The 25724-nt window shown below is 34.3% G+C and overlaps 1 protein-coding gene across 3 annotated transcripts in view; it reads left to right on the forward strand.

Annotated features, from left to right (window-relative positions):
* HNRNPLL (heterogeneous nuclear ribonucleoprotein L like) overlaps positions 1 to 25447 on the forward strand; it is a 42580-nt gene extending 17133 nt beyond the window's left edge. For 2 of the 3 annotated variants that reach the window (XM_060412256.1, XM_015094428.4), the window contains 11 exons: positions 171 to 408; positions 1823 to 1908; positions 3702 to 3798; positions 3888 to 3960; positions 8220 to 8291; positions 12540 to 12757; positions 15547 to 15668; positions 16149 to 16350; positions 17087 to 17144; positions 17235 to 17333; positions 19831 to 25447. In XM_060412256.1, the coding sequence (XP_060268239.1) occupies positions 178 to 408; positions 1823 to 1908; positions 3702 to 3798; positions 3888 to 3960; positions 8220 to 8291; positions 12540 to 12757; positions 15547 to 15668; positions 16149 to 16350; positions 17087 to 17144; positions 17235 to 17333; positions 19831 to 19886 (1314 nt within the window). In that variant the 5' untranslated portion in view covers positions 171 to 177 and the 3' untranslated portion in view covers positions 19887 to 25447. The remainder of the gene's footprint in view (positions 1 to 170; positions 409 to 1822; positions 1909 to 3701; positions 3799 to 3887; positions 3961 to 8219; positions 8292 to 12539; positions 12758 to 15546; positions 15669 to 16148; positions 16351 to 17086; positions 17145 to 17234; positions 17334 to 19830) is intronic. The other variant, XM_042246263.2, reaches the window with a different exon arrangement.
* The last annotated feature ends 277 nt before the right edge of the window (positions 25448 to 25724 follow it).

A 25724-nucleotide genomic window follows, 5' to 3' on the forward strand; every position in this document is an offset into this window, starting at 1 on the left:
TATACCACAGTTTATTTGGATAATTTAAGAGTTTGCTAACATTGGGTGTAGGTAGTGAAGACTACTAGCCTGTATGATTTGAGACATTTTTAATTGAAGTCTGCTTTTACTTGAGAAAAATGTTAATTAAACTTGCTATAGTAAAGTATTCTTTCCCTGTCTTCCTTCAGCTATGTGATGATGATGCCGTTTAAACGGCAGGCTCTGGTGGAATTTGAGAACATAGATAGTGCCAAAGAATGTGTGACGTTTGCTGCAGATGAACCTGTGTACATAGCTGGTCAGCAGGCTTTTTTCAACTATTCTACAAGCAAAAGGATCACTCGGCCAGGAAATACTGATGATCCATCAGGAGGCAACAAAGTTCTTCTGCTCTCGATTCAGAATCCTCTTTATCCAATTACAGTGGTATGTATTTTAGTAAGACAGACTAAATTAAAAGTGATTTTGGAATTTGCCTTGGGTGACTAACCTGTAGTTTTCTTCACTGCCATATAGATGTTTGAAAATATTGGGTTAAAAAAAAAGAATTATTAAAAGTAATCTTAGTTTTGACTATCATGTTTAATGAACAAAGACATGGTAAGCACTGAAGTTGTAAAGAGGTCAGAAACACAGTTGTCATAATTAAATAGGCACATTACTTTTATTTACTACTCTCACTGTTAACTCTCTTTCTGACGATAAACTATAGACAGGCTTATTGGAAATGATCCAAGAAATCTGTCACTCATTTGCCAGCACATAACACTAAGAGCATCTGCTAGGTAGTGACAGAATCCCGTGGTATAGTAAGATGTATTTATCATTATAAACTGTTTAGAGTTAGCTTGTTAAAAACTTCTCTTCTTCACTCTTTAAAAAAATAATGTTAGAATTTTGAAAGGATTCATGTCCTGAACCAGTTGAGTTTTCTACTTTATAGTAATAGCATGCTGTTTAGTAATAAACTAGTGATAAGGACACTTGATTTTTGTAATGAATAAAATGTCATAATAAGAGGCGCTTCATTTAGTACCATTTCTAGTAAGAGTATATGATATTTGAATATAAACTTTTAAAGCATTAGATACTATTCAAATTTAGATAGATACTATGTATCTATTTATTTTTGTGATCTATATAGACTTATTAATAAACACCATTAATATATTTACAGTATTTGGTGTTTTGTGAAAAAGAATATAACTAGTACAAGTACTCTGATTTGTTTATTATATCCTTAGTTACCTAATGGTGTGGCTCTGTAATGTAGGTACTCAAAAAATTTGAAAGTTGAAGAATTGTTCCTAAGTGGGTATTTAGGGTTCTTTGTTAGATTCAGGCATCTTGTTTGGTGAAATTTAACTCTTTAGAAATGATCCTCCCTGGGTCTTTTTTCTATAGCCATTGTCCTTGAAAAATAAATACTGAGTTGTACTACTCCTCTTTAATAAATATTTTTTATTGTAATTTAAGTGATTATAATATTAAACATTTCAGAGTCATATTTGGGAAAAAATGTAATTGGTTACAGCTTTGGTTTATTAATTGTATTATCAGAGATTCTTTTAGGTACTTAAAAATTTGAGGATTCATTTAGGAGATTATAAGTAATAATGCTTTTCAAATGTTTCATTGGAAGTTCTCTAATGTGAGTATATTGTGTAGGTGAAAAAATAGATGTAGATTTATTAAAGTATAACAGTTTTTAGAAGTTTAATTAGTGCTTAATAGAAATGACATCATAACAGGTTTTTTTGTTGTTAAACAAAACAGAGTTTGGCTTTATTATATTTCTGAATATAAGATGTGATGAAGTCTTATTTTCTTTCCTTCCTAGGATGTTTTATATACTGTATGCAATCCTGTTGGAAAAGTGCAGCGTATTGTAATATTCAAGAGAAATGGGATACAAGCAATGGTTGAATATCCTTTATTTGTAAATTTTTTATTGATGTGTATGAATGCTGTGTAATATAGATGTTACTTTTTCCTGCTTAATAATTTTGAGAACAAGTAGTATTTATTATCCCCCACCATCTAGTTGTCTTAGGTTTAAAAATAAAACTGCAGTACCCACAGAGAATTTTACCATTTTTGATAACTTCTACTGTAAAGTAATCTAGTGCTCCATCTTACAGTTTGCTTTGCCTTTTTAATGGGAAAAAAAAAAATAACAGTTTGATTATATGTATACTTGTACCTTTTTGAAATTTGTCTCAAATGGACTTTTCTGAATCTCTTTAAAATAGTTTGGAAGTATCAAAACTTTGGAATCAGTAGAATATTTCTTTCCTTTTTTCACTGAATCTTTTAAATGATCATGGTTTATGTAAGACCTACTTTTCTATGTTAAATTGTTATATACATTGAGTAAAACGAGCAAGCTGTACATATAGTACAATCCCATTAAAAAATAAAAAATAAAACCCTAACCTATGTGTACATGTATATACATAGAAAAAGGTAGGGATATATAATGGTAATATATATATTACTCTGGCAAGGTATTTTTGCTTTTTTTTTATTACCACTTTTGTGGTTTGATTTTTTTTTTTTAAAGAAACTTAAAGTAAATTTTTAAAGGCCAGTAAAATGAGGATAAAGATTATAAACTCAACCATCTCAGAAATACATAAAAATCTTTCGTTATTATATTGATTCTTCGTAATATTCTTCCTACTTAATTTTTTTGGCCTTGCTGTGTGGCTTGCAGGATCTTAGTTCTTGAACCAGGAATTGAACTTTCGCCCTTGGCAGTAGAAGTGTGGATTCCTAATCACTGGACTGCCTAACAGGAAATTATCTGTTCTTCTTACTTTGAGAGTACAGTATTTCCTATTTCAAGATAGCGAGCTGTAAAAATAGAGAAAGAAGGGTTCTTGCTCCTGCCCAGTTGGCTCAATCCAGCACAGAGAAGGAAATGGCACCCCACTCCAGTATTCTTGCCTGGAGAATCCTGTGGACAGAGGAGGCTGGAGGGCTGCTGTCCATAGGGTCACACAGACTTAGCAGCAGCAGCAGCACGGTCTGATCCGGAAATACAGCCTCTATATGTGCTGTCAGTGTTTCCACCAGTATGTGAAAGACGCTGGCTTCATTAAGTCGACTGAGTGAACTTCCTTCAGTGGATCATCCAGCACATCTAACTTCAGTTCAGTTGTGTCTGATTCTTTGCAACCCCATGGACTGCAGCATGCAAGGCTTCCCTGTCCATCACCAGTTCCCGGAGCTTGCTCAAACTCACATCCATCAAGTTGATGATGCCATCCAACCAACCATCTCATCCTCAGTCATCCCCTTCTCCTCCTGCCTTCTGTCTTTCCCAACATCAGGGTCTTTCCAATGAGTCAGATATCTAACTTAGGCAGAAATAATACTAGCTCTTTGTATATAAAACAAAAGTTTAAAAGCTTCAAAAATCGAAACAAAAAGAGCAAGCTGGCCTTTGATAGGGAATGCTCCATTTTCCCCCTCCCACTCCCCAATTTATAAAGTATTTCTGATGACCTAGAAGGGTTAATGTAGATACTTTGGTTGCATTATGTTTTCTTTGGTACCCTTGATCTTAAATTCTCGTACTAAAAATTGTTAGAAATTTTGTTTCATAAAGCATTTTCAGAAGTAAGTTATTTCTGACTTTTTTTAGTCCACTTCTTAGGGAGTGAATAATGATAAATTTTGGACACTTTAAACCAAATTTCCTTAATAGAGCTTATGTTTGAATCAGTCCTGTGTGCCCAGAAAGCTAAAGCAGCTCTCAATGGAGCAGATATATATGCTGGATGTTGCACACTAAAAATTGAATATGCAAGGGTAAATATTTTTTTTTCAACACTTTGCCAAAGAAGTTATTTATGCTTTGGATACACATTTTGAACGTCCTTTCTTTTTAATCTTAACAGCCAACTCGTCTAAATGTTATCAGGAATGACAATGACAGTTGGGACTACACTAAACCATATTTGGGAAGACGAGGTAAGTATTTTATGCATTTTAGATGTACTTGACATCTGCTGTCAAATTTTTACATGCAGTTAGATTCCTTTTTCCTGACATGAGCTAGTTCATTCAAATGAAAACCTTTGTTGGTGAAGCTTTTGTTGCAAAAGGCCTTGTAATGCTGGAAAAGAACCTTGAACATTAGTGCCCCCTTCTGGTATGTACTGAGTTAACGTATATTTAGTTCAACAAGGAGCCCACACATACAGGCACGCCCGCAGTTCAAGGACTTGCATTTCTCCAAGCAGCTCTCTCTCTTTGGAGGAGAGGAAACTGATTCAGAATATTCCTTACAAACTTCAAACTTGCACACTGCTTCTCTATGGAAAGGACTTTCCCCCCAAGCTGGACGAGGCATTAAGAAGGATAGAGGACTCCAGCAGGCTGACTCTACACTTCATCATGCACAACATCGGCATCAGCAAAAAGCCCTCTGAAAACTCAGACTTGCAATTCACCTTGACTGCATACTGCATGCACCATCACCCCACGTTTTTAAAGGAGGACACTTAACAGTACTTCAGACTTGCATGGGATGAATACCATGATAGACTGTGCCCATTTATTCAAGTTGTATGTATATATTGGTTTGATTTCCCTTAAGGTTTCAGTTGTAGAATTTAAAACTTTTCACTGACGGATACTACATTTTATCTACAATGTTGTAAATCTTAATGCCCATTGCTGTAACTGTTAGCAGCTTAGATTCAAATTGTTAATTGAATCCTTAATAGAGGATATAATCCTTAATAGAGTTATCTACAGGTCTTGGGAATTATAATGCTCAACCAATCCACACAGATATTAAAGATAAAAGAAATAGATACATACTTGCTGCACCTAAGATTACTTTTTTTGTTTTTGTTTTCCTCAATTGTGGACATTGAATAATATAATAATGAAAAGATGAATTATATGTAAAAGAAGATTTTCTGTGTGGTTTGATTTTTGTAAAGTGGCTGTTTATAAGTTGTCACTTTTTGTAACAGTTTAAGATTATCATTCATGTTAATTTGTGTAACTAGAAATTTTGACCTTTCAAATGTAGGTGAAAGTACCATGTCTGTTCAAGGTAGAATATATTTAAACTTTATAAATCTGAAAATAGGAGCATTTCATCTGAGATGCATTTTCACCTATAACTTATAAATGCTAGATTTCATGAGCATAGATTTGAATGATAAAATTGTTCAACTGACTGTGTGGCAATTCTGGAATATACAAATCAAATGTGGATCTTGTAAAAACAAGGGGGCTGCAGTATTGGCTACATCTCAACTACAATATCAGTGTTTGAACCATGTGTTGGGAAACCTTACCAAGATGAGTATATCTGTAAAAGTCAATAAACTAGGAAAAATTTTTATACATCTGAAATATCTTGGTCAGTAGGAACTCCATAGTGCATGTACTGTTGCCAAAAAAAAAAAAGAGACAATGTGATCCTTTGCATGTTCAATTATTTAGGACTTTCGGGTGATTGACCCCTTTAATTTTTAGTTCTCAGGAAATCATCTTGCCTTATGCATGGGGTTGCAAACAAGTTTGTTTCATAATGCAGCTTAGGCTGGACCCCACATTTTTTTACTACTTACAGAAATCTGCTTGGCCTGGGCTTGGTACAGTTGAATACAGTATTGAAAAACAAAGCCTTAGTACTCAAACAACAGAACAAGTGGTTGATGAGAAATCTCTCACTTCTGTCAGGTTACAGTTACTGAACATTCAGTTTTGTTTTTTTCTAAACTCATTTGAAATAGTAAGTTTGGTTATTTTTCTCTTAATGTTTCTTAAAATATTTATGGACATCCTTCTTATTTTAACAGTGTTTATTTCTATTCTTTTTAAAAGAACTGAGTTTTACAAAAGCCAGCTTAGATTAGATTTTTATACAAGAATTATAGTCAGGAAAGTTTAGAAATGTAAGATAGAAATTTAAATAGGGAAATATAATTAAAGGAGGTAGAACAGTTAGCTGTTTATACTTTCAAAGGGAAAAAATCCTTGTTTTCTGATTCCTTACAGATAGATATTTGTCTATACAGCAAAATATCGTATAGCAGTTCATTTTTGTTTTTGTAGTGACTTCAGCTTCCATTCAAGTTGATATTGAATTGTAACTTTTTCTACCAAAAACAAGAGTGACTTTATAAATATAACTTCATTTCAAAAAGTTCTTTTCAGGTCAATTTACATTTTAGTGCAAAGAATTCTTAGCCTAGACTCCGGAGAATCCCTCCAGAAATGTTCAGCAAAACTTGTGTGTGTGTGTGCATCTTTTAGGGGAGAAAAGGTCCACAGCTTCCATCAGATTTCAGACTGAATCCATGAAAGTTTACAAACCACTGTTTATACATTGATAAATTCAGTGTTTGACTCTTCCTCATACTTCTTTATATGACCTTATGTTAGTGCATTCTTCCAGTTATTGAAGAGAAATTATTAAAGAGAAATAATGACAATGTTTGGCTGAAAGATACCTTAGAGATCATCTACTCTTAACTTCTTCATTTTATACATAAAGATTGTTTCTATGATTATATAGCAAATTAGTGGTTACGTTGAAATCTTAATTGATTCCCAATTCAGTGCTCTTTCTTTCATAGCACACAGTTAACTGTCAGTAAAACTAAGCCATGAAGACTTTGTGATGGTTTTGGTTTAAGATTCTTAGATCAGATAAGCACTTACATTTAGCATTTGGTTGCATTCTTGAGCAGAGGAATGTTAGCAGAGTAGAATAGCAGATTGGATTGATAGAGTGAGACTTAAATGATAATACTGGGAAGAAGGAACTGTGAGTGTTTAGATTGGAGGAGAAATAAATGACTTTGTGAATATGGAGAGGACCATAATAACGTCTAAGCGTTTGAAAGAGTTTTTGGATAAAGACTAAGTATTGAGTAAGGCAGTGAGGCCCTCAATGGAGTAGAATATATTTAGAGGACAAATTTCTATATAATATAGAAATTAATTTTTTCATGATTTAAGACTAACTGAAAATGTAAGGGAAAGTAATGAGTACCTTGTTACCAGAGTTGGGTCAGCAGAGGCTAGGTGGTCCCAGTTGATAGTCTGAGGGATGATAAAAAGAGAATTTATACACTGAATAAAAGTTGAACTAGATGACCTCCTAGGTCCCTTTCAATGCTGTGATAACTTGAAATAGGTAATTAAAACAATACTTCTGTAGCGTGAAGTGAAAATTAAATTATTTCTCATCTCCCATTAACCTCATTTGTTTAGGTGACTAAGGATATGTAGAAAGCCTTTCTCTTTGAATTTTTAAAGAATGACCAGACTCTTAAGATTCATTAAAAAAAAAAAAAAAAAGAAAATCTTACTGAACACCATAATTTGATCAGCAGACTTTCTCAAAATATTACACAATGATTTTTAAAGTTTACTAACATAGGAAGTACTATTTTAGAAACTTAGAATAATTTTTTTATTGTTTTCTTAGATTTGAGGAAATTGGCATGCCTCCCCTAAATATGTAGTTAGCCTAAAAATTATCCTTTAGGAGTATTGTAGTACTCTCGTCCAATAATGTAGCCCCCTTGGTTAGCTTTAACTTGGCGTATTTAAGCTTTGAGGGTGTTCCTAGTTCTGCCTGGTGTTAAGGTCTATAGACAATGGCCAATCCATGATACACAGTATGGGCCAGTGATGTGAAAATTTCCAGCTCTCAAGTCAGTAGGTGTTTGTAAATATGTGTATATACATACAAAATACTCTGTGTTTACTGATTGTGAAACCATGTAATACAGGTTGTTGTTGGCTTATGCTGAACTTCTTGAAAGAAGCCCACTTTGAAAATGTGTTGCTGTTGAAGCTAATAGTATGCATCAGGTACTGTCTTTCAAAAGTACTGCACTTAAAGCTTGTTTTAAAGACATGTATTGGTAAAAAACTTCTGTACAGTGTCAAGCTTTAGCATTGTGTACCTCACTTTCTGAAAAGTATCCATTCTTTCCTTAAATTCGAAAGTGTGATTGTATTTGGCGTTTGCCAAAAAGATATTTTCAAGTTAAGTGGCATTTGTTAGATAGAATTATTTTCTTAAACTTCTGGTGTTTGTATTTAAATTGGATATGAATGGATGTTTAACATTAACCAGGAATCACATTTCTCATGAATTGTAATGGATGTTTTGAATGGGTGTTTCCCATGTGAGAACTCTGTTAAGTACTTGAGTCAAAATTGTTAAAACCATGTTTCTACTTTTGTGTCAGATAGAGGAAAGGGTCGCCAGAGACAAGCCATTCTGGGAGAACACCCTTCTTCGTTTAGACATGATGGCTATGGTAAGTTTGTCAAGGCAGAAGGAAGGTAGTATAGACAAACTCTTAGAATTTTTGCATTTCTGATGAAGAATGGCACAATTCTTGTCTCTCTTTTTTTCTGCTCCCTTGACTTGGTTTATGGGATCAGTCCCTTATTAATATACTCCAAAGGAGTTGTCCAAAGTCCTTTGTTTTCTTAGGCTGTTGTTATATCACATAATCTTTGGGATAAATGAGAGCTCTTGTTTGGGATTGAAAGCTTTTTCACTGTTACATTTTGTTTTATTTTGGTTTTGATTAGTTATGAGCTCCAGACTGTTAGAAGACCAAAAAGAAGTATAGTTCAGTGTATTTTCTTCCATTCCAGCAGTTGATGAGCAAAGAGGAATTTAGAGTAATAAAAGGCAGAGCGAATGGGGTATTTGTTGAAAAGGAAACATGATTTTGGTTAGATCTCTTAATTCTTTTAGTTCTACACTTGGTACTTCACCTTTGGTTAAATTTGTATTTAGTTCTTTTTTTTTTTTTAACTTCTTAGTTTTAATGTTTGCTATGTTGATAAATTAAGATTATGAAACCTAGATTGATAATCTTCCCCAGGAAAAAGTTAGGTATCTGGCTGTTGTCTTTATAAGCAGATGTTAAGAATTGTTGATAAAAATTTAAACTGGTTCTAAGTTCTGTGTTTTTAAATATTTTTTTAGTTTTTAGCAGTAGTTATTGACCCCACCTATTCTGTGGTTTAAAGTTGAAGTACAATTAGCATTACTATTAGAAGTGGTAGAAAACAGAAATTGTTATGTTGTGCTCTTGGGATTTATTATTGAAAAGCCACCAGTGTTTCCTGTTGTTTGAAATGTTTTCAAATAGTGTACATATTTGATGACCATTCTTTGCTGTGAGTTTTAGCTTAATCCCTAGTATCTTTTTTTGAACTCCAGGAATTAATTACGTGTATGTGTATGTGTCTAATTGTTCAAGTTTCTATGATAGCCTGTATTACAGAATAGATTTTGAAACAATATGTTATATCAAAACAGTAAGTGTAGTATAAAGTGAAAATCTTACTACAGTCATTATAGTGTGTTCCTTGATCATTTTTCTTAGTTTCTTTAACAGTAAATATTAACATGGTCATACAAGTAGTTCTGATCCTTCAGTAAAGAAACCCCTATTAGGAATTTACTGTGCATTATATAATGGAGGGTTTCAAAAGAATGGCTCATCAAAGTTTGTAGTATAGTTGCAGATTATATAAATGTGTCGTGGCAGTCAGCTTAAGGCCAAAAATTGGTTAAATATTCTGCCAGAGGGAGTTAGAAAAAAACCTGAGAGCATACAGATGAAGGACAAAGTACTGCAGTAACGATGACACAGACCACCTTCTCAGTGTGACTTTTCAGGCTTGTCTTCACTTAATAGAATGCACGAAAATTACATTAGTAAGAGCATGTTATATGCCCTAGAAGAACTTTATATTTTCTGAAAGCCTGTTGTGAAATTCTCTGTTGGTTTCATGCCCTAAGAGTGTGTGTGTATAAATTTTAAGATGTAAGCTTAAAGAGAGATGCGAAACTCTTTGGAATGACGTTTGTTAGACAGGGGTCATTCCGGTTCTGAAGAGTCCTGCTGAAGAAGGATGGTTGTGGTGGGTTTGTGTAGGGGCACCTGCTCTGAGCTATGTTTATTGAAACATTTGTCTCAGAGGAGAGTTTGCTCTATTTTCCTAGGGAAGTAAGCAGGAGAGGGGATAGGAGATAATGACGAATCAAGACTGACTGAAGAGAGAAGTAGCATGAAGAAACTGGGGTAAAAGCAAAGATGGGAGTCAGTGCTCGTGATGTTGAGCCTTTTTTACAAATGCTTCAAATCATAGCTGTGTCCCTTCAGATCAGCAGTTCAGCAAAGCAGGTTCATTTGCATTTTGGTGTCATACCATAGGTGACTTTTCCTTTATAATAGTATGTGAAAAAATAAAGGAAAAGGTTTATTTAACAGATTTAACTTGTTCACTGGTTTATTATAGCAGTATAAATCTGTGCTTTAAGAATTCTTTATCTTTATTTGAAAGTCCAGCCCTGTGAGATGAACTGATAGTACTTGAAAAGTGGCAAAAAATAATGTACAGATTTTAAAGTGCTGAAGATGGGGAAGGCCTTCAAAGTGTTCAAAATGCCATTTATGTAGCATTTTCCCATATAAATGAATTTTTTTAAAACAGAAGCAGCAATACTTTTTGCATGAATTATTTAGAAAGCTTTTAAGAGACTTGTTTTTAATCTTCTTGATATAGGTAATGATTTAAATAGTGTATATAGCATAATTTAATCCTGCTCGCTCAGTGTCATTACAAACATTAGATAATCTTTTGTACTGAATTTGTTACCTATGACGTTAGATCTGGAGTTTTTGGACCTTGGTCAACTTCAGCAGAGTGGAAGTTTCCATTACCCATCTAACGTACATTTTCCCACTGTCTGTGAAAAAATTTAGTCATAATAGTATAGTGTCATTACTGTACAAGCAAATGGTAGTATTAGGGGAAGGGCTGGGTGGAGTATAATCTATATGTGCATTTTTGCAGTAGGGGTAAGAATAATTGATATTTAACACCACCTTATATATAATAGTCTAAATTAGAGGCTGAAATACAGATAATTACTTAACAAGTAACTCACCATGAGCTATATTGATTGTTTTGATAAACTAGATTATCGACAATAAGAGCAGTTGAAAACCTTGACCAATTTAAGGCAACACTGATGATGATATATTGATAAAGTATGCCTCCATAAAATTGTAGGAATTTACACTATATTTACATGTGCTCAGTGATAGTATTTCTGTGTTGTTATGAATGGCAGCTATATTTAGAATATTGAATGTTGAATCCACATAAGCTATAATAATGTGCTATGATACCAAAATATAGTAGTTTTTAGTAACTCACTCTACATGACAAGTGTTCCTTAGTCTTACATAAAAGTGAAAGCTAGTAGCATTACATATTCTTTATTTCTTGAAAAATGAGGGAAGGACTTGGGTTTTTGGATTGGTTTCTTGCACAGTAGGAAAATCTTTATATGCACCCCAGAGTATGCTTCTATAATGACTGACTCAGCCCAGTCGGTAAAGAATCTGCCTGCAGTGCAGGAGATCAATCCCTGGGTTGGGAAGATCCCCTGGAGAAGGAAATGGCTACCCACTCCAGTATCTTGCCTGGAAAATCCCATGGACAGGGTGGGCTGCAGTCCATGGGGTTGCAAAGAGTTGGGCACGACCGAGTGACTAACACTTCACTTCACTTCACTTCAGGAGCACTACGATGTGTGGGTTTACATTTTTAAGTTACATTGCTCCATCTTAGTTGCTTGTTCTTAGTTCTTACGCCTCTCTTCTTCCTTCTGTAAATGTGCCCTCTGCCAACTTTTAGTATCAGTTTCTCTGGACTCCTTCATTCCCATCTATTCCATTCACTCTAGCTTTGTTTTTCCTGTTGCTTCTAATCTTTTATGGATGGGAAAACTGAGTAGATTGAGTTACTTAGAGCTACTCTAGAGTTAGCTAGTTGATTCTTAGTAAAGATTCTCAGAATGAGAGACATAGTTTTGTGTGTTTCTGTGACAGCAGATTCAGATATTCAAGTATTATCTTCTTTTGGATTCTTGATGTTTCAAAAAATGGAAGTTGCTGAATAATGATAACCTCTGAGTGTGTTTGTAGGGGGTTATTAACTAAATCTAGGCTTTTTATTTCCTAAATTATAATCAGGAAAATACGATTCTAGCCTGAAAGTACATTAATAGTAAAATATATTCAAGGGGACAACTTCTTAGTGGAACTAAAGGTGTTATCTGTATATAGATTTCACTGAAGATTTTATTGTATTATTCCATCCTCCAAAAGATGTTGGCAGGTTTTTTTGAGTTTGATGTATGATTTATATATAGTGGCCCAAAGTTTTACACTGATTCCTTTTCATCCATCCATAACCTGATCTTTTTCATCCATCCATAGCCTGATTTTTGTTAAAATCACTTTTTAAAAATAAGAACTTAAATCCTGGTGTATGCAGGTGTGTGCAGGTCAGTGTATATTGGATCTGGTGCAAATAAATACAGATTTTTGTTAATTCCCACAGGTTATATTTGAATATTCATACATTTTTTGAGTTTTCCTTGGATATGCATCAACCTAGCTAATAAGAGTTTGTTTTTGTATGTGGTGAAGTGTGTCTGCTAAAGTTTTATTTTGTTTTGTTTTTAATAGGATCCCATGGTCCATTATTACCTTTACCGAGTCGTTACAGAATGGGCTCTCGAGATACACCTGAGCTTGTTGCCTATCCATTACCACAGGCCTCTTCCTCTTACATGCATGGAGGAAATCCCTCTGGTTCAGTTGTAATGGTTAGTGGATTACATCAACTAAAAATGAATTGTTCAAGAGTCTTCAACCTATTCTGCTTATATGGAAATATTGAAAAGGTAAGTTTAATTTTTTAAGAAATTATTTTTAAAAGTTTCATTGTATATTAACTTCTTTTGCTAGGATATATAATAGGAAAATCTGAAAAGGCTGCAGATATATGTGTTTTCTCGTATTTGAGAACATGCAGGTTCTTTCAGTAGTGATCCACATACGTTAAAAATTCATTAGGTAGAAATTTAGAAACTGTTTTCTGTTGGTTAGTGATCAGAGTAGATTGTTGGTACTAAAAATATTCTTCTATTTTTATAGAAGTATAGTTGCTTTACAATGTTGTGTTAGTTTCTGCTGAATAGCAGGGTAAACTATTAATATGAATAGAAGTCTAAAATGGTAAGTAGTTTAATCAATTACTAGCATATTATAGGCATAAAGCCTATACTTTTAAAATTACTTTAGATATATTCTGGTATTTAACATATTGAACTGTGGAATTTTGAAAGAGCAGTTACTTTCTTGGAGCTTAGTCTACATAAACAAGTCTCAGGACTTGGCTGTCTATGAATGAATTTTAGGAGAGTTCTAAATTGATATATCTGCCTCCCAAATGCTAGAGTTCTAGTATCTTCTGTAGGACAACATGCTTTTACCTCAATCAGTATTTGAAACTGACTCACTTTGATAGACTGTGTCCAAAACTTTCTGTCTGGAGGCTTTACACTCAAAAAGTAGTGAAACATTTAAATTTCACATATTTTGAAGATCTTTAAAACTTCATTGAACTTTATTTTCACCAGATAACTCTGTGCTTTCCCCAGATCCGTGATGTTTTATTGATATCTCACAAACACTTAGAAGAGTCCCTGTCACAAAGTATGTTCTAAACTATTTTTGAAAGAATCATGGAAAATTTAACTGGGGAAATGATTGGTAGTCTTCTTACCACTTGTTTGATACATTTGCTAATTTGAATTTCAATACTGTAGTATGTTTTTTCCTGTTGTTTTAAGTGATTTTAGTATTGTTTTCACAGCAATAAAAGAAAGTACAGTGTGTGAGTCATAAGTGTGGGTGGGAGGGCAGGGGCATGGAATTGCTACTCTTGAGTTCTTAGTTCATTAATTCTAAAGCCTCCTTGATCTGAGACAGCAACTTGGAACATCTCTGAAAAAAAGAGTTTCCACTACCTATTTGACCACGTGAAAGAGAAAAAGAAAAAAGAAAGCCCATATTTGGTTTAGGGGGTAACATAGGAATATTTCTCCTTGTATAACTAGCCAAGAATACATGGAACAGATTTAGCAGCATTGAGAAAAGTAGTTTAGAGTTTTTCATATACACATTTATCTTATACATCATCTGGGTATTCTGTTAAGGTCCAGAAACTGCATAATTTATAACAACTGATATGCTTTAATGTGTATGTTAACCGTCTTTACATAGTGTTACTTTTCTGTTTGTGCTTTTCACATTTGTAGACAACTGGAATCAGGCAATTTAATCAACATTTTTAGAGCATTGTTTTTTGTATTGTGAACTATTGTCTCATTTAGAAATCCAAATCACTTTCTAATAAAAATTTTCTGTATGTTATTTGAACAATTCTGGTCTCTCTCCACATCTCAAAAAATTTAAAACTTTTAAATGATATGTTTTAAGCCATCATAGTCCTTTAAAGATCTATTTATGGTTAGTTTCTTCTTTTTTTTTTGAGATTTACCAATTGAACTACATACTTCACATACATATTTGGTCACTGTTACATTTGTTGAAATGTTATTGGATTAAATCAAGGGAGAGAAATTTTGCCCTCAGGAAGACAATTGATTTCAAATAAAACTGAAAAGTCCCACTACAACTGAGTTTTGTCCAAGTACAGGTGTAGTATAAAAATAGTAGGATAGCCTATTAAAATTGACAGTTGCAGTGATAGATAGAAGTGCTACGTTGCAATTTGTTGTGTAAGTACTGTCACTATTCCTTGAGGTTAACAGGTTAGAACTGTGTTTAATACGTTATTAACATTAGTAATACTTAATAGATATTTAGGGACTTTCCAAGGCATAGGCACTATGCTGAAAGATAGTCATACTTTATCCCATCTAACCCTTAAAGCATTATATACTGAAACTGGAATAATTTAAGAGGATAAATGTAGCTTCTCTCAAAGATGTCATGAAAACGTGTATTTCCTATTTTTTAAACTGCCCCTACCTTGCCTGAGCCTTCCTACTGGAAATGCTATCTCAAGGTCATTTTGTATTATTTCTCATATAGTATCTTGTTTGTTACTTGTTTGTTACTAAGGCCATAAATAGCATGCTGAATAGTTGGTAATTATTATTTACTTGAACATTTCTGACCTTCCTACTTGAACATAAGCTTTAAGAAGAACATGTCTTTAAAAAAAAAGACCATGTCTATTATGTTTGCCATTAAATCCCCAGTACATAGTACAGTGCATAATTATTAAAACATATTAGGTACTTAATAAATATTTATTGGATTAATAAATATTGATGAGTTCTGCCAAATGTTATCATTATCTCCATTTTAGAAGGAAATCTGTGGCTCAGAGAAGTGAATTGCCCTACATCACACAGTTAATAAATAAGAGTCAGGGTAAGCTTGTGCTCTTCTTCAGGGTGATATACAGTAGAATTGCAGTCTTCTGTTTTAAACTATTGCATTTTGGTAAGAGTTAAGAGTGTCTGATAGAAGAGCAGAAAAAAGTTAAGATTCCAGGTGTTCTTCTTTCTTGACATCAACCACTTATAATGTCTTTTAGAAATTCTGCTACTGTTAAAGATAATTAAATGTTCACCTTTTGGGAATTTTGTACTTACAGGTGAAATTTATGAAGACCATTCCTGGTACAGCACTGGTAGAAATGGGCGATGAGTATGCTGTAGAAAGAGCTGTCACACATCTTAACAATGTCAAATTGTTTGGAAAAAGACTTAATGTTTGGTAATTATTTATCTTAAGTGGTAAATTTAAAAAACATTTATCCTTTTTATTGGAGATATTAATTTCCATTTCAGAATATTTTAATGTAACTGAGGGCACATTTGAAACTAGCAGCTATAAAATGGTGTCATTTTAGACACTTCAGATCACATAATTTAGATTTTGTGTATTACTTATACAGTTTTATAATCAAAGCAAAATGTTAAAATGAGCAATTTTTTATTTGTTTTCTAATATGAAAATATATTCAGTAGGTTTTTCTACGTGTAAGAGCGATTGATTATAACTCAAACTAAATTTAAATATTAAATAAATGTTAAAAATAGCGAATAGTAAATATTTAAATTGTATTTAAATAGCTGCATATGCCTTTTTTATTAGGATTGATGCAGGCATATATGTTAACAGTTTGAGACTGCCAACTTGCTGCTTTTATCTAACAAAGGTATGTTCTGTACCTCTTTGATTTCTAATCTTTAGTGTGTCTAAACAACATTCAGTTGTTCCAAGTCAAATATTTGAGCTGGAGGATGGTACAAGTAGCTACAAGGATTTTGCAATGAGCAAAAATAATCGCTTTACAAGTGCTGGCCAAGCATCTAAGAATATCATCCAACCACCCTCCTGTGTGCTGCACTACTATAATGTTCCATTGTGTGTCACAGAAGAGACCTTCACAAAGGTAGGCACTGAAATGTAAATTGTGTAAAATGTTCCTGTTTCTTATTTTAAAATATGTGATGTTTTAACATCATTTTAAAGTCTCTCACTGTTCATCTTCTGCTTTTGATATTATTGGTATTTTTCTTAACTTGTTTCCCTGGTGGCTCAGAGGTTAAAGCGTCTGCCTCCAATGCAGGAGACTCGGGTTCAATTTGGTACTTAATACAGTTCATTCTTTGACCATTTTACTTTTATGGCCTCCATCCTTCATTGGTCTTCTGTTGTTTTGTGGCTCAATATTTTTGAGAATTGGGATTAGAATGAGGTATGCGTAGTCCTGCATTTATAAAGTTCTTTTATCATGTCCTTAAATCTCACCGATAACAGAACTTCATATATCCCTGCATTTTCTCCCAACTGCAGGAAATGCTACAGAAAAGAATTTATTTTTCCAGAACACCACTCCCCACCTTAGGTACTCAATTAAACCCTGGTTAGCTGTGAGAATATGTATTTCAGTTACAAGTCTTGGCTTTATTGTATAGCACTAAAATTATATACATAGTTTATAGGATATCACCATTTTAATTGATTTTCTCATGTAGCTTATTAATCTAAAAAATTTGGTTTAATTCATTCATGCCATACTCAAAAGTTTAAATGCTACCATAAAGTTTACTTTCTGTGGGAGGGGGCAAAAAAGGTAGGAATATTATTTTGGCCTTTTTTAATGGAGTTTTACATTTCTTTGACAGTTGTGTAATGACCATGAAGTTCTTACATTCATCAAATATAAAGTGTTTGATGCAAAACGTAAGTGCACGTTCCCTTTTTTTAAGTTTCCCGGTTAATTTGATGATAAGCAAATAACAAGTGGATTTGTGTTTCTTTGTATTGTTTTAGCTTCTGCCAAAACACTTTCTGGGCTTTTAGAATGGGAGTGCAAAACTGATGCAGTAGAAGCCCTCACAGCACTAAACCACTATCAGATAAGAGTCCCAAGTAAGTAAAATCGTGTCATAGTCATTCAGTGGGAGTCACTGTCCAAACATTGACGATAATTTAAAGGGATCATTTCTTATTTTTTTAATATAGTATGTATAATATAGAAGTTCAAATTTTATAAAGGCATATAAATTCCACAACCCCTCATAAGTCTTATATTAGTGACCTTTTGCTATGTAACAGATTATCACAACATTTAGCAGCTTAAAACAGCAAGCCTTTATTTATCTTACTGTTTCTGAGAATTGATAATCTGTGTACAGTTTAGCTGGGTGGGTCTGGCTCTGGTCTCATAAGGCTGCAATCATTTTAAGTCTTATGACTGGGGACTGGATAATCCAGTTCCGTGCTCACTCGTGTGTTTCTTTGTAGGGACAGTCAAACCATATTGGCCATTTCGTGGTAGCTCTTTTGCCTTTTTTGAATGAGTGAGAGAGAGATGAAAGCGAAAGACCAACAAAACAGAAGGCACAGTGCCTTTCGTAACCTATTACTGGGAGTCCCATGATAGCACTTACGCTGTGATCTGGTGGTCACACCAACCGACTGTGATACAGTGTAGGCGGAGGCTATGCAGGGCTGTGAATGCAAGGAGGTACAGAGCATTGGGGCCCGCTGGGAGACTGACTTCCATATATCCTGTTGACCTTTTTAGAAGAAAGCAGTAAATATATATAGTTAAAGAACTCAAATGGTACATACTGGTACAAAATGAAAGATAAAGCTTTCTATAACCCCTAACCTTTCTGTCTTTTCCTTTTATTCTTCCTCTCCAGTATGTATATCTACCTTTCTAAAACTTACACAAAATGCTTCTTCTATACATACTATTATGTGCCTTGCTGTTTTCACTTAATATGTCTTGGAACTGTTTCTGTATCAGCATGTGTAAAAATACCTCCCCCCCTTTTTTTTTCCACCACAGAGTAGCTGTTTTTAGTAGTGATGTACCACAGTTTGATTTATCCATTTCCCCTGTCATGAATACTGCTTGTTTCTAATTGTGTTTTTTCTACTACTACAATAAACATCCTAATAGTTGCATGTTTTATATTTGTAGGGCAGTTTCCTCATAGAGAGCATAAAGGTTTATGTTTTGGTAAATGTTGCTAGATTGTCCTTGGAAAAGGTTACACAAGTTTACTACCTGTGGTGTATGCCTGCTGCCCAACACTCTTACCAATGCTGAGTGTTGTCAGACTTTCGATTTTTACCAGTATAATAGATGAAAAATGGTATCCCACATTATTTTAATTTGTTTCAAATGAAGTGTCACTCTCTTTATGATGGTAAATGGCCTCTTTTTTTACAGTGCAAAGAATACACAAGTATTTAACTTTTGAAGCTTTATGCTGCATAATTTACTGAGCTCCTGGCTCTATAGGGTGTTGAAATGTTATCTTTCTAAGTAAATAATAATTAATACCAATTTTATTAGGAGTGATGATGAATGGTAGTGGGGGGAAGATGGTAGTTACATCCATCCATTTATGGATGGAGTAACATATCTAGGATTTGCTTTAAAATATTCCAGCACCCCAAAAGCATATGGAGAGTAGGTAGATGAAGTAAGCCTGCCAGATGCTGATGGTTAATGAAGCTTTGTAGGTGTTCATTATACTGATCCATATATTTTTTCATGATTGAAAATTTTCTTAGTAAATAATTAGTAAGTATTAATTAAAAAGTAAGACTTTATATGCATATTTGAGATATATTCAAAATATAGTATATTAATAGTAAACTCCTTGAAGACAGGTACAGTTTTTTTTTTTTTAAATCTTCTGCAGTGTCTTGCTAATGCTTGCTGATGTATGTACTTTTATAGGAATTTTTTAAACACTAAAATTCTGGTACATTAAGATAACATAATTATTTCTTTGTATAATCAGTTGATGAAGAACTATCTCTGCTTGTTCTGAAAAGTTAAAGAAGAATGTATAAAATGAAAGTATTTTTGTAGATTATACCACCCCTTCTTTTCTTTAGCAGTTTAAAAATTTATATGCCCTGTTGATCAGATTTAGTACTTAACTCTCTTAGAACTTTTTCAGCTCATTTCTTTTATATTCCAATCTTATTCCATTTCCCAAACTATATTTGAATTAACTTTTATAGAGTGATTACCATTGGTGATATTTTCTGCAACGTGAGTTTTGCAAATGGACTTAGATAAGCCTTATCCTGATACTGTTTATCTGGATTATACTGTTAATTAATCATTAATTAATGATTAATTCACTTAAACATTTATGAGTGCATCCTATGTGTCAAATGATGTTTAGAACAATAGGAATGTAAAATGGACAATATTCCAGCCTTCATTTAGCTCACCTGCTAGTAGGTATGAATGAAAGTAATCTTCTCCTTACCTTACATAGAAATTTTCCTTCTTCAAATACTATAAAAAAGTGAAATAATTTACTCTGCTAATTCAATTTTATCATGAAAGTTTGATGAAGGAAACTGTTAACTTTGTTTTTTAATTTTACAGATGGTTCCAATCCCTATACATTGAAGCTTTGCTTTTCTACATCATCCCATTTATAAGAAGAGACGAGCATGTTAGAATTTATGTTTTACCTTTATTACAATTTTAAAGCTATACTTCATTTAAAAAAGAAAGTAAAATGGTTAATCTAATGTTGCCTTGCTTTGATTTAAGATTTTGTTCTGTAATAAATATTTTGCCTTGAGTAAATTTGTTGTAAACTTAAATATTGCTTTCATTTTAACATAGAATATCATAATGTGGACTATCTACAGCTTTCTTGTAGATTATACAAATATATGATTTCTAATCTTATTTTTCTTCCACAGTGAAAATATATTTGCATTCTTAATGCTAATTATCTGCAAGTATTTTTCCATTGTGTATGAGATTAATGCAGGTGAAAGTATTGCATTTTAATATTATAGAATTCCTATTATATGTTTAGATGTTGAAGTATGTTGCAGTTATTCATATTAAACATGTATTTATTAAGTATTTTAATCAAGTTTGAGAATAACATTGCATATGTTAAATTTTAAGTACTACAGATTTAGCTGATTTTATATTTCTGAAAGGCTAACAGACATGGATACACTTGTACAGTATGCACTCAAACTTATTTAAATTGGTGTATTTTTTTTTTCTTAAGTCATTGTCCATTTGTATTGACATGCCTCTGTTTCTAGTTCCAGTTTGGCAATTTTATAAAGTTACAACAATGAGTTAATGTGTTCATCTTCATTTGTTGCATGTGACTTGATCTTGAAAACACATCTAGTATTTGGCATTGATAGAAGTTATAATTAACAATTCCTCTTCTAGATAATCTGAGATCCATGGATGGGCTTTAGGGAGTCTGTGAACTCCCTAAATTTGTATGTAGAATTTTGGGTACTTGCATTTTTATTTTTTACTCTGAAATCCATCAGTAATATATGTATTTTTCTACATGGTACAAGGTATAAGGATCTAATTTTATTTTTATTCCAAACAGATAGCTATTTGTTTCAATACCATTTATTAAACATTCTTTCTCCCACTGGATCTTTTTGTTTTGTTTTTTTTTTTTTTTAAGAAACAAAACGTATCTTTTACATAGGCAAGTAAGATGTAAGGACTAAGCATGGTATTGAGAGACTATACTATAACACATCTGTTACCAGGTTCATAGTTTTTTAATAATAGAAAACTGATGCAGGCATTTTATTTTCATCCTTAATAGAAGGGAGAATATGTTTTATCTATCTTGAGTAACTATGAAATCTATAGTTGGCAATAGCCAATCTCTTGCTTCTGAGAGTTTTAAACAAATTTGTATATAGAAGTTCCATTTAGATCTTTTGAAAAAGCTTTATTTTGAATTTTAACAAAAAAGCAGTTTGCCTTAATCCTTTTAGAAATGATGCAGGGGTTTAAAAAAGTTTTAAGAGCTGTTGAATAGAAAGTTTTGATGGAAACTAAGCATACATTAACATTTCTCATTGCATTTTGACAACAGTGGACTAATGTCCCTTTAGCCCTCTAGATCTAGAAATTTTAAATTCAGTCTAGAAGTATTTTAGATCCTTATGGAACCCAGTAAGTTATGTTGAAGGTAACCTGTGAATGAACTTCTGTAAATGTATGGTACTGTGCTGTATACATAAGTTTACCTGACTTTACAATAAATGAAGCTTTTTTTCCCCCTCTTCTATAAATACTTTTCTACATTTGTTGTAAAATTGAGATGTCTTAATTTTAAAAGGTAACTTGTGAGTCTGGGTAATAGTTGTCTCCTTCCCTTGCCCTCTGAAAATTAAGATGGATGTCAGTGTTACAGATTATTTTGTGCCTAAGATTTTAGGAGACAAACCTGTGGATGGTTGACAGGGCTTATTTAATTTACATGTGCTTTAAGTAGTATTGACTTTACCTATGAATTCTTTTTAGTGCTTTCTCCCCACCAAAGTAACAAGTAGACTCTTCAGGTATAAGTGGGGTGGTAGGCTGGACCTTGCTGATTCTTGCCCTGGTATGTCAGTCCTCTTCTGTTGCTGTCAGGAATGATTCTGACAGTTTAGTTGGGTTTCACCACTGTGTACGCTTTGGTGACACACCCTCTTTCCTGAGCCTTAACAACAGTCTTGCCTTTGTGATATTTCAACTTTTAAGAGAACATGAAAGAGCAGGTTCTACAGCTGCTCTTTTAAGAAATAGTAGCTTGGGGACTTCCCTGGTAGTGGTAGTCCACTGGCTAAGACTCAATGCTCCCAATGCCTGGGTTCAATCCCTGGTCAGGATACTAGATCCCACATGCTGCAACTAAGACCTGACACAGCCAAATAAGTAAATATTTTTAAAAAGAAATGGTAGCTTTGAGTTTATTTTTTTTAATACTGAAATTCCATTCCATAGCCAAATCCCATGAAACATTTGATAATAAATCTGTAGAAGTGGGTTACAGAATATAAGCTGCCTTTTAAAATCCCTACCTTCCTGCTGAGGGATTACCCTACCAAATAAAAACTATTTGCAGTTGTAGCTGGCATGAGACTTAGCAGCATCTTAGTGAGTTGATTATCTAAACAGTATGTTTTCTAGGACTGAACTGAGAGATGAGGGTAAGAATGACTAAATGGGGTCAATAACTATATTTCATGTTTTTACATTGTTCTCTGCAGGGATAGGTTGCTGGGTAACTGCTTCTTAGTAATCAGTGATATTCCCTTTCTAGAAGAAAATTTTGAGTGTAGAACATTGTTCCATAGTAATCTAAAGCATAGATTTGCTTCATTTAAAAAGTTCAGGTGAACTAAAGTCACCCTAATTTAAACAGCATAAGGAAACTGCTATGAGCATAGGCTGCTTTGATTATACAGTATTAGCTGTATTAGCCCAAACTATTAATTGTTCTGGTAAATGGTTAAAAGTAGTGGTTACCAGAGACTGGGAATGGGGAGAACAGAGATTAACTGCTAATGTGTATAGGATTTCCTTTGAGATAATGAAAATGTTCTGGAACTAGATAGTGGTACTAGTTAACTACATTGTAAATGTACTAAGTGCCACAGAATTGTACATTTTTAAATTGTTAAAATGGTAGTTTTAAATTATGTGTATTTTACTACAGTGAAAAAGAGAGTCTGGCCCAGCAATTGTTTAGTTTAAACAAGGGCCTATGCAGTACTTCACTTTAACGCAGCTAGTTAGGTATGTTGAGAAAAGGGTGGGGATAATGTGGGTTGGTTTCACCCCACCAGCAGATGTAATTCCAGATCTGGCTTACGGTTTTATTGCTGTGGTGGCTGTCAGCTACTGTTCTCCAGTCACCCTGGGCTGTGGGTCAGGGTGGGTCACGGGCCAGAGAAGAGACGGGTCTTGAGCACCATGAGCAGTTAGGGAAGGATTTGAGATGGGGAAAGGATGATTCCATGAACAGAAACTAGAATTTCTTTGTGTTCCTAAACCAAAATGATGCACTGGCTGCTCAGTTCTGGTTCTGCTGGGACTCTACTATGTTTCGAGCTACCCTGACTTAATGAGTCTCAGCCTTCAGGAAGACATATTAGTGAATGTAGTCAAGTTTCCTTGAGGTGATTTTACTCAATTGACTCAGTTTTATTTAGATTTTCACCTGTATACTAACTATAGCTGTTTCAAAGTCTTGAAGAGGAATTCAGTGAGATTGATATTTATAGAAAACAATAATAGAAGCAAAAGCAAAAAATTTTATGTAGTATATAAATTCTTCAGAGGGCCTTTTATTTAATATTGTTACCAAATCAAATTTGGATCCACTCAAACGCACATTAAAACCAATCTACTGACACTGGCCTGTGCTGAGAGAAGGTACATAGTTTATTCCAGGGCACAAAGCAGAGAGTCCAGGCAGCTAATGCTCACAGAGCCCAAACTCCCTAATGACTTTTCAGGGAAAGATTTTGAAAGACAGGGTGAGGGAGAGGGTTGCAGGGTATATGTTCAATTTATGGGCATTCTTCTAATTGGTTGCCGGTGAGGTAATCAAGAGTCAGCATCAGCAACCTTGTGGTTCCAGCCCACCTGGGAATTACATGCTGGTGGATAGCCTACAGTTTTTCCGCCTAGTGAGGGTTTCATTATCTGCAGAACAGTTCAAAGGATATCGCTCAGAATATTACCTATAGCTCTTGAGGGGAAGCTAAAGGTCCTTGACATCATTTAATGGCTGAGCTGTCATTATTTTGTCTTGCCTGACCGTTTTCCTTTGTTTCTGTGTTTTCTCACTTCTCTGATTAAATTTATTGTTTGGAACTTGGGGAAGGAAGGCCTAGGACGCTCAAGTTATTCTGCAAATAAGAGGCATTCAGAAGACAGGCAGGGGGGTCTGTCCCAGAAAGGTCTAGTTTGTTGTTTAGTTGCTAAGTCATATACGACTCTTTATGACCCCATGGCCTGTAGCCCTCCAGGGTCCTCTGTCCATGGTTTATAAATTCTTCAGACAAGAATACTGGGGTAGGTTCCATTTCCTTCTCCAGAGGATCTTTCCAACCCGGGGAGTGAACCCATTGCAGGCAGATTGTTTACCACTGAAGCCACCAGAGAAGCCCAGCTGGGTTACAGGATGAGAATGCAAATGCATTTTGTTTTAGGCACTTGTGTGATACAGTAATAAAGCCTGAGCTATTTCTGCCTAATACAGTATAGTAGGACTGATGCAAATGTCAGTGACCTCAATCATGGTAGAGCTGTTCTTGCTAGACTTTTATAAGAATAAGTAATATCTATAGTACTGTTGCCAACACAAAATCAGACTTGTCCTACAAAAGCCTCTCATATGGTTGTTTATTTAATGCTGTATCTTTCAGTAAACTGCTTATATTTGTGCTGAAATTACCACTTGACCAGAAAGACTAAATAGTTCTGTCGCCTGTTGTACTTACTCCTGCTGTGTAATCACCCTTTGCTTCCTACAGTTTCTGTTCAAAACATTTTAGTGTCAGTATCAGTAAAACTTGTTATTTTCCTTAGTTTGTATTTCTGAGGAAGGCAGAACTGCTCTGGGGTAATGTTTCCATTATGTGCGAATGAAGACCACATGGTTTATAAATTCTAGAAAATGTACAGAGATAGCATTTTGGAGCCCCAGCCTCAACATACTTGCCACCAGGTGTGACACATCGGAGGATTGATCTGTAACCTGGAACCGGGTCACGGGCCATGATGTTCTTCCAGTGAGAAGCAGGTGAGCATGTGATTGTGTATAAAGGAAAGGGCAGAGACTGAGGTAGGAGAGACCTGACTCCACATTGATACAATGTAGAGTTTAGGCTAGATGACATGATTTGCTAAAGAATACTATTTTAGGACTTCCCTGGTGGTGCAGTGGATAGGAATCCATCTGCCAACACAGGGGACACAGGTTGGATCCCTGGTCCGGGACGATTTCACATGCCATGGAGCAACTAAGCCTGTGTACCCCAGCTCCTGAGCTCACATACCTAGAGCCTGTGCTCCACCGCAAGAGAAGCCACTGCAATGAGAAGCCTGCACACTGCCACGAAGAGTAGCCACTGCTCGCCACAAGTAGAGAAAGCCTGCGTGCAGCAACAGAGACACAGTATAGCCAAAAATAAAAACAAAAAGGCATTAAAAAAAATAGTTTTATTTATTTGTGGTATTTTTTCTGTTTCTTTTTTGACCCAGCAGTTACCACTTTTGGAAAGGGGCTGTTGTAATCAGTAAGGGGATAACATCAAATATACTTCAGTTTAAAAAAAAAGGAAAGATAACAAACAAAAGAGCTGTACTAGCTTTAGAGCTGCTTCTCCCATTGCACACAGGTAGAGAAACTAACAGCCCTGCTGATTGCTCAGTATAGTCTTCACCCTGCTTGACCTGGGAACCTCACCAGAGTACATAGGATGCTATGTAGC

Source organism: Ovis aries, chromosome 3 (genome assembly GCF_016772045.2).
Source record: "Ovis aries strain OAR_USU_Benz2616 breed Rambouillet chromosome 3, ARS-UI_Ramb_v3.0, whole genome shotgun sequence".
Taxonomy (NCBI): domain Eukaryota; kingdom Metazoa; phylum Chordata; class Mammalia; order Artiodactyla; family Bovidae; genus Ovis; species Ovis aries.